Raw genomic sequence first — 9196 nt, 5'->3', positions numbered from 1 at the left:
GGTGTCACCAAGTGCGAATGCAAGTAATCTCGAAACTGGATATCACAAACACAATGGACAACAGTTTCTGGAAGTGAGGCCGTTTGGGGAACTACCGGCAAAATGCATACCGCTTTTTCCTTTCTATCCAATTCCTGAAACTTCCTTTCCACTTGTATGTATCCTTGAGCGCATTTTGTTTGTCTCCCATGGATTGCCATGACAGGAGCTGCAGAAAGTTATGCACGGATGACTGCTGCTGCCCACACTCCCTAACTATACTTTGATTCACTGAAGTGCCGCTAAGAATGACGAGCTCCCTTGGAGCGGAGCGTGCGTGTCTTTGGTTTTAGGCCTCCTATCATGCGTCAAGCTTTCTCCAGAGATAGGACTGCATTGTAATGTTTAATAGGGAGTTGCTGCAAGGGAAGCTGGCCTGCGAGCAGCAGCTGCAACGCGAGCAAGCGGGAAACTGCCATGAGTTGCACTGCCCAGATGCAGGTATTCTCGTACACAGTGGTTCCTGTCATCCCTTTCATTGTCAAGATATGGCCCTCGCAGCATCCCGCTTTGTTCGCCTTCCTAACCTCAGGTACAGTCGGGTCCTCGCCACTCACAGGAACATGAGCGTACAAGCTGTCAAGGTGGGTTGCTTTACTTCCGCTGGGATTGCCGTCTGTCCTTTCTCGCTTAGCAATGTCCTTGCTTGTACTTATGTTTCTATGCAGCGGATCAGATGCAAAAACGTCATGCAATATTCTTGTCTGTTGCTTGATCGGTTGCGCGTGGCCTGATAAGGGTGGGACAGGGACTATGCCAACTAGATTCCTACGGGCAAGGGTTCTTTGTTCTGTGGTCCACAGGTTGTTTGAGCGTTTTGATAACCCCTTCCACTCAATTGAGTTCATGTTACGATCGTGCAACACGATAGTGCTGACATAGATCATGTCAAACCTGCGGGTTTGTTAGCACCTTGGTGCCGTGCTCGGTGATGCATTCGTTGTCGGGTTTGTCGCCCTTCAAGGAACTCAGAGCGGCAACGGTATCTGATCGTGGTTCGGACCCGGATAATGTTACATGTGACGTTCACTTTTTCAATGCATGTTACGGCGTACGGGATTGCGCCGCGTGAAGTTTCTGTCGTGTTCAGAACCTGCTGTTTGCTGTGAACACCATCAGTAATCGCGCCAATGTAGCTGGCTGTAGCTGCGTGCAGCTGGATGCAATCGGGATTTACGAAATGTTGTTGCGTGTCCTGATGTCGCGGTCATGTTCGACGACCCCGGGTTTGCCGTATATCACGGACCCGTGAGCATGTGCAACCACGACGCAGATCGGAGATGCTCTCCCAGCATCAAAGGTGTACGGGGCAACACCCAAGGATGAGGTGAACCTCGCGGACTATGTGAAGGACAAGACTGTGGTCATCTTTGGCGTGCCTGGTGCCTTCACCCCCGGATGCTCTAAGGTGGGCTACGTCCAGCTCTCGCAACCACGAAATTTGACTCACGTTACAGGCGAACATGAGTCGGAGTCATTCGTTTCAACCATCAAAAAGTGAGTGATGTTGATTTGCTTGGAAGCCAAGACGGACCTTGTGACAGCAACCACCAGACTTGAGAGCAGATCTTCAGACAGACAGCATGTAGGCCGCAGGACCTGCCATCGTTTCCCCTCATGCATGCTGCACGTCCGCTGACACAAGGATTCCTGGGGTCTCTTGGAAGCATTAATGCTCTCACACTTCTGGGCGCAAACACTGATCAGCTCTTGATTCTGCCAATGCTCATCGCGGATGGTAAAAGTGACGCTTTTCCGATACCAAACTCGCATGTGCCCTGTCTATAACTGGGATTTCTGCATCAGACTTGAAGTCAAAGATAGTTCAATGAAGTAATTCAGCTCATTCATTCGAATGTGCTTGAAGCGGGGTGGGGAGTGGGGGGGGGGCAGGGGAGGATGATCGGCGACGCCGCTCGAGCTGCCTTCCTCGATATTGTTTAAACCGACATAATGGAGTGGTGGACAGTAGCAGCTGGTGAGGAGCGCCATCGGTGTCAGAGCAATGATTAGTGTCATGTGTGCAGACCCATCTTCCAGGGTACATCTCCATGGCGGATGAGTTCAAGTCGGCAGGCGTGGATGAGATCATCTGCACGGCGGTGAACGACCCCTTTGTCATGACTGAGTGGGGCAAGGTCCAGAAGGCCGATGGCAAGGTATGTGTGAAGTGAATATCGCATGCGTTTGCTCCATACGTATGCGTACACAAAGCATAGGCACACTGTACAGTCACAGCCTTGTTTCATGATGGACTGTCACGGATCTCGCATGTTTGCTTGCATACCATGCAGACTGATGTATTTCAAATGCCAGAATGCGGAAATGATGCCGACATGCGTTCTGATGTGATGTTTTCTGTGCAGGTCACCATGCTTGCTGACACCCAGTCCAACCTTGCGAAGGATCTTGACATCGTCTTGGACGCGGAGGCAGTGCTTGGCAGCAAGCGCATGAAGCGGTTCTCGATGGTCGTGCAGAAGGGAGTGGTCAAGACCTTCAACGTTGAAGCTGACAACACCGGGCTGGCCTGCTCCTTGGCGGATGTGGCCCTTGGGCAGGTTAAGGAGCTGTAAGGTGGCTTACGTTGCCGTGACAACGGTCAGCTGTCCATCTTTGATCGTCCTTAGATTCAATCAATGATAATTCTTGCTTATGCATTAAGGCTTTGTGATGCATTTAAAACTCTGTGTCTGCAAAACCAATTAGCACTCAGTTTGCTCCCTGTAATATTGATGGCAATCTTGAATCCTCAGCAGTTCTAGAGACTGGGACTGTCTGTGGACATGCATGTAGAACGTGCCAAGCAATCGACTTTGCATATGCGTTTTGTTATTAGCCATGCAACAGGCAGGCGCATCAAAGTCTTGATAAACAAACGTAACATTAGGCAGGCCCCACAACGCGCCCCAACCATTACAGTCTCAGAAGTCTGTGCGCTCTGTGTTGCAGAGCTGAAGTCGCTCAACAAGCTCATCCACTGGGATCTGCCCAATCTCCCCAGCAGAATGCGTTCGGACGCTAACAACCCCCGCCTCGATGTCACGAGCGCCGACAACACACACTACAGGAACCTTGTCCATCTCTGCGTTCCGGATACTCTTGCCGATCTTCTCGCCGGCTGCCATTTGGGCGCGAATGCCCGAAAATTTCATGCGTTGCACGAGGTCAGCACAGAAGTCCTCGGCAGCTTGGTTGACTGGCAGAAGGCGACATTGAACAGGTGCCAACCAGCATGGGAACGCGCCCGCGTAACTCTCAGTCAACACCCCAAAGAAGCGCTCAATGGACCCCAGGATAGCCCTGCATGGCCAGGAATGCTCAAACTTCAGTTGCACGTTCAAATTTGACATGTCAACATCACTCTGCCTGCCAAACGCGGCTGTGGATGGCAATGCTCACAACGGCGAGCATGCTCATACCTAGCGTATCACAGAAGCTGCTGAAAGTCAGGTTTGGCCTTCCACTCAGGAAGGCTCCACTGCTGCGCATCGTCACCAGGAGGGGCCCTCGATGTGATTGGAGGTGAGCGGTCCATTGCAAAGGGTTCCACCACCTTTGATCGCGACCTCGACCCAATGAAAACGATTGAAATGATGTCAATTTATTCAACGTTGGTTCGACATCGCCATGATATGCGATGGACGTGGCTGATGCATGCACCAAGGCTAGGCAATGAGCCGTTCCCACACGTTCTGATTTTCTGCCTTACTGAGCTTGTGGGGTGTCGGCTGAGCGGTCAAACACCCCACACGGGGTCGCACCTGTGGATCATGATGGGGCGCTGTTTTGTGTTTTCCCGGTCAATGTACTCCATCTGGAAGCGCTCTGGGAGGTTGAAGTCAAGCTGGATGGTAGAGCACTGCCACTTTCGGCCGATTGCATCCTGGATCTTGATGTCTATCTTAGGTCCATAGAACGCTCCCCCTCCCACATCCACAACGTACTGCCACCTGTATTGCAGGCTTCCAATCAAACATCAACACACCACCGAAGCAGTCGTATCATGTTTGCGGCAATCAATGTGCCGGTATTGCAACACATGGGGTGATGCCGCTGCGTGCTTCGCCAGAATGGTTTTCGAAGTGCCATGTTTGCACCGTAAATGTACTTTCGGAGATCTGGACCCCCAAAATGACTGAGGGTTTGGCGAAACACTGATTCAGCTGCGTGATACTTTGTGACATGTCTTGGAGTGGCCAATGTAGCAGTGCAGCAAACAGGCGGCATCATCAAGCGTCATTCTGTCATGCTTGATGCATCTGCGTTGAAACTTGCTAGGCATGGCGACATCATGATGTGCGCAACACGAGCTGTAACTTTAATATGCCCGAACAGCCCGACATGACGTGCGTCCAACATGAGTACATTGTGAGTCACATCTGCGCACAATTAAGTGCATTCACTTGCACGCATGTGCCTTTTCCATTCACAACGCAGTTGTCACAAGATAGAACACAAGCATGCCTTTCCATCCTGGCTAGAAGGCTGTAACATTGACACGACTTGACAATGGAATCAACCTTTATACGATGGTGCATGCCCTTGGGATAGAAAGAGACAGGATCGGAAGTTCGCGGGGCATGGTACATACCCCTTGGTCTTGAGAGCCTGAACCAGGGCGCCCTCTGCGCGCTCCCACACCTCATCCGTCCCAATGCTCTTTTCAGGGCGTGTGGACAGGTTGATCTCAAACTTGGAGAACCCAAAACGGCCCAGGATGTCCTCGACAAGCCCCAGCAGGTCCACGATCTCACTCTCGATCTGCTCTGGTAAGCAAAAGATGTGTGCATCGTCCTGAACTATCACAGGGGGCATCGTCAGCATGTCTTGAGGGCCATATTGCCGAAGTGGGTTTGTTGGGGTGTCGTCATGTTGTAGAAAGACACATCATCAATGATGCTAGGGATGTAGACATGCCGCCTACCTGGGGATACTAGCTCTCACAGTGGAAAGCAGTCAAAATGGCCTCCATTGTGCAAGCGCTCCGGAACAAGGAAGCTCTGGGCAGCCAACCCATCGAGGAGACCATACCTCCAGAAAAAATGCCAGAAACGCACATCTTTAAAAATGATGTCCCCCATGAAGGCAAACCAAACACAAAGCTAGTCGCTTCCGACATACACACCAAATCCTTAGACCCGGCATGGACTTCACAGATTGGAACAAAACTGTTTGGCAATATCACAGATCAGGTATACCATATCGCCGCTAACTGTGGGTACGATGCATCAGGATTTATTAACTATGTTCAACCCAAAAAAATATAGAGTAAACATCCCACATTTTCACCAATGAAGGGGATTTCCCAAACGGCCATTTTTTGCAATTTCGTTTGAAATTGGCGGCAGTACGGTAGCTGAAAATCGCACCTGAGTGAACCCGCGGACGCGGAACAACCCGTGCATCGTCCCAGATCGCTCGTAGCGATAAACGGTGCCGAGCTCAGCCCACCGAATCGGAAGGTCCCGATAGGAGTAGCGGCCCTCCTTATACGTGAGCACATGGAAGGGACAATTCATCGGCCTGAGCTGATACTCCTCGTTCTCGACGGCCATCTGGTCAAACATGTTTTCTGAGTAGTGCTCAAAATGACCGGACGTCTTCCACAGGTCTACCTTGGCGATGTGCGGGGTGTAGAGCAGCTCGTAGCCGCGCTGGATGTGGATTTCTTTCCAGAACGTCTCAATCACGTTCCGCACGGCTGCGCCGTTTGGCTGCCAGAACACGAGGCCCCCACCTGCACTCATCACTGCTGTTGAGCGAAAAGCGCTCAAGCTTTGCATCTCTCGACGCTGGGCACAACGCACCGGGGCACGTAGACATCAGTGCTTCGCCGGGCAGCTTGCTTTGCGGTTCAGTATCCCTGAAAAAGCATGATTATCCGGGGCAGAAATGGGGATCAAGCCCCATTCTGCGAAGCAACGGTAACTACAACTGTGCACACCACACTTGTGACCTGGGACGAGACAAGGGCTGCTATGGCAACACGCCTGGCACGCGATAGCTGCCGCTCCTTGTTTCAACAACACACACCGGCATATGCCTGGATGCTGACAAGCTGGAGCGCTGTACGCATGCAACAACGACACGCACCTGCAGATTCCTGAATGCTGAAGAGCCGGAGCTCCTTCCCCAGCTTGCGGTGGTCGCGCTTGGCAGCCTCGGCTTGCATGAAGTGGTACGCGGCGAGCTGAGTAGGGTTCTCCCATGCGGTTCCGTAGATCCTCGTCAGCATCGCGTTGGCCTCGTCCCCCCTCCAGTACGCGCCTGCAAGGCGCTCCAGCTGGATGGCCTCCGGGTTGATCTTTCCGGTAGACTCGACGTGTGGCCCCGCGCACAAATCCCACCAGTGCTCTTTGTCACCCTGCTGTCCGATGTGGTAGATCGTGATTGGCGCGTTGGCGTCCCTGCAAGCGCAAGGGAAACTCATATGTCATGATCATATATGTCGTGCAATACGAAGCTTGCATTGTTTGAAGGGAAGCGCAAGGGAAACTCACATGGCATGGACGTATACGTCGTATGAAAGATGTGTTCTTAAACTTGCCAATGTCTATGCGGATGCGGTAGTGTTGCAACAAGACACACCATCATCATCGGCAGCACTACGGTAAGCAGTTTCAGCTCTCGCAGTGATGTCTGTCAGGCATGATTGAAAACAGAGTGCGATTGCTTAGGAACGTGGCGGTGCTCTATGACAGTCAAGGAAATGGCCTAATGATCTCATACATGGACAGATCCTCGCAGGTGTTTGGGACAAGACTCTGGGTACAGCTGGTTCACATAACTCTAGCTGGAGCTGGGCCTTTGGGCTCGCGGAGAGGGCCACAATCTTCAATTTCAAGGCAACAACCCCCACCACCTGATTGCCAATCATGAGATATTGAGGCCACCAGCTGTGTTGTGACAACATTGCGTCATCACGTGGTGTATGTTCTTTTCAAAGAGTACGCGAATACCCGATACACGAAAGGTTGTTAGTGATTGATTCGTCGCCACACTTTGCTGTGACAGTGGACTGGTGACAAGTCTTGACAACGGAAGAACACTGCCTATTCGGTCCTATAGGGTCATGCGCTCCTATTTCATTTCTCATAAGATCCGAAAACCGATGCTGTGACTTTTTGTCTCGTATGCAGCAACTCAATTCACAATTGCCCCAACCCCCAGGGGCGTTTGTCAAGGTGTTACAATGCTGGATGCCCATGATTAGCGCAAGGCTGTTCCCATCTCCAAACCATTCCCTATGGATTGTTCCTTCCCATGCTGCCATGGAATGAGACATCAGTGTGGCCAGCGGGAACCCTGTACGCCAATTTAACACCGAGCGATGCAAAGCCAGTGAGCAGCGATAGAAAGGAATGCCATGCGGTCCATTGGAGGGCTAAAAACAGGGCTGTAGAACATCGGATGATGCCACTCCTCTGAAAGGGCAACCGCATGATTGCTGCAATGTCACGGAAGTCTCTGAGTCCAATCCATTTTGTGTCATCCCCGCACCTGGCTACGATACCCTCCAAGATTTCAAGCTTGTACGCTTCACCAATAGCCTCGATCCGAGCCCTTGCTTCACTCGCAGAGACCTCCTCCTTTACAAATGGCAGATCCTTGCGAATGATTCTCCGCATCTCTTTCTGAACCTTGGTGAGGTCCTTCTCCATGAACGTGCCCTCGACTGCTGATAAATCGAAGTCGTAGTAGAAACCGTTCTCGATCCACGGGCCTATCGTCACTCGCGTACCCTTGATCACTCTTTGCATGGCCATAGCCATGATGTGAGCACACGAGTGACGGATCCGCAAGAGCGCTTCTGACTCATCGCTTGTTGGCAACGGCACGGACAACAGATCGACGGGCGCCTCGGGCGGTACCTCGACAACCGCTTCTTCCGCAGCGGCAGCTGCGCATGTGATAGAGGGCTGCCTGGAGAGCCTGCACACATCACTTCTTATTTCGAAAGCGCGATGAGCGCATCTTCATAAAGATGTACTGGGCGCTTGGATGTGCGGGGCGCTGCTCACATCCAGCACTCAGTGGCACAAGCGACGAGAAGGTCCCGAGAATTGGCACTTCTGGAGCGTGCTCGAAAAATCAGTCATGGAATCGCCAGAGTCTACTCGTCGATATGACGATAGCCTGATGCCTGTCATACACATCGAATGCGCCGAACGCGACTGAGGGTAAAATAGCAGCAAACATCAACGAAAGGAAGCAAGGAAGTCCCATAATACCTGTGGATAACAGGATGAACTGAGCATGGGCGTGGGCTGGTATGGGCTGCATAGCTGACAAGCTCAAACCGACTTGAGGGCGCACGCAACCCTATCATGTCTGCAACAATATGCACGAGAAACGCAAGCGATGGCTCTATATCTTGTTGAATGCTATGTGTAAATTTATCTGCTTCCCAGGTACTTCCACGCGCAGATGAAAATTGCAAATCCCAGGCGCTGATCACCAAACAACTTGTGGTTGTGTGCACCAACGACGATGTTTGCTACATCACACGGAGGGACTCCTTCATCGACGCCAAATCAGAAGGTAGACTGTTGTCGTACTTGTCTTGGTACCCGATGCACACAAGGTTTGCCAGAGTTTCTTGTGTCCGGCGTTCACGTGGCGCGATTGTAGCTCTTGGCGCCAACTCGATTAGCACAGCTGACAGCATGATTACATCATAGCAAGCTGTCGAACGAAGCTGGCCTGCCGAGGTGTCGGGTCCAATAGACCTCAGCATTTTCAAGCAGTCCAGTCTTCCGCAGCAGTGGCGGGTGTTCAACGCTGTCTTAGGCGTAATGCGCGATTGCGTGGACCTGGCGTCTTTCCCAATTATTTTTGTTTTTGTTTTTCTCATCTGACGGGAAAATGTAATTGCTTGGGGGTGGTGCCAGGGGTGGCACCACCTGTGGCACCACCTGGCCCAAGATTGCTGCCACAGCAGTACAAGCCGCACGTGCAATGAGATGGCTCTCACCTCACCGATGAGTGCTGGTAGATATTAGGTCCTAAGGCCCTTAGGTGTCGGAACGAACATGTCAGACGATTTTCTGAGATTTGGCTTTCGGGATCCCGGCCCGGGATGTGGGCGTCAACCCCCTTGCGCCAAGGCTTGGCACGGGCTACCTAGACCTATGGGACAGCCCGACAGACACTT

General features: G+C 51.9%; 2 protein-coding genes across 2 annotated transcripts; one reads left to right on the top strand and one right to left on the bottom strand.

The window, feature by feature from the left end:
• Window positions 1–491: 491 nt before the first annotated feature.
• Window positions 492–2615, top strand: LOC149809689 (uncharacterized). Its single transcript, XM_089994695.1, has 4 exons — window positions 492–623; window positions 1313–1447; window positions 2067–2198; window positions 2406–2615. Exons 1-4 carry the CDS (start codon window positions 528–530, stop codon window positions 2613–2615), a joined length of 573 nt encoding a protein of 190 aa, XP_089850821.1. The 5' UTR covers window positions 492–527.
• Window positions 2616–2963: 348 nt separating this feature from the next.
• On the bottom strand, window positions 2964–8268 carry LOC149809688 (threonine--tRNA ligase, chloroplastic/mitochondrial 2-like). The gene is made up of 7 exons (XM_089994694.1): window positions 8195–8268; window positions 7543–7974; window positions 6136–6449; window positions 5412–5779; window positions 4634–4836; window positions 3804–3992; window positions 2964–3342 (listed from the first exon to the last, which is right to left on the bottom strand). Exons 1-7 carry the CDS (start codon window positions 8266–8268, stop codon window positions 2964–2966), a joined length of 1959 nt encoding a protein of 652 aa, XP_089850820.1.
• Window positions 8269–9196: the final 928 nt, after the last annotated feature.

Source organism: Nuphar pumila, unplaced genomic scaffold (genome assembly GCF_984573655.1).
Source record: "Nuphar pumila unplaced genomic scaffold, dmNupPumi1.hap1.1 HAP1_SCAFFOLD_895, whole genome shotgun sequence".
NCBI lineage: Eukaryota > Viridiplantae > Streptophyta > Magnoliopsida > Nymphaeales > Nymphaeaceae > Nuphar > Nuphar pumila.
This window is presented reverse-complemented; position numbering and strand designations above follow the sequence as displayed.

Coding starts and splice junctions, on each gene's coding strand:
- LOC149809688 (XM_089994694.1), bottom strand. CDS start 8,268: ATGGGACTTCCTTGCTTCCTTTCGTTGATGTTTGCTGCTATTTTACCC. Junction 6,450..7,542: donor TTGGAGGGTATCGTAGCCAG/GTGCGGGGATGA, acceptor TTGCGCTTGCAG/GGACGCCAACGCGCCAATCA. Junction 3,343..3,803: donor CGCCCCATCATGATCCACAG/GTGCGACCCCGT, acceptor CTGGCCATGCAG/GGCTATCCTGGGGTCCATTG.
- LOC149809689 (XM_089994695.1), top strand. CDS start 528: ATGGCCCTCGCAGCATCCCGCTTTGTTCGCCTTCCTAACCTCAGGTAC. Junction 1,448..2,066: donor TCACCCCCGGATGCTCTAAG/GTGGGCTACGTC, acceptor TCATGTGTGCAG/ACCCATCTTCCAGGGTACAT. Junction 2,199..2,405: donor TCCAGAAGGCCGATGGCAAG/GTATGTGTGAAG, acceptor TTTTCTGTGCAG/GTCACCATGCTTGCTGACAC.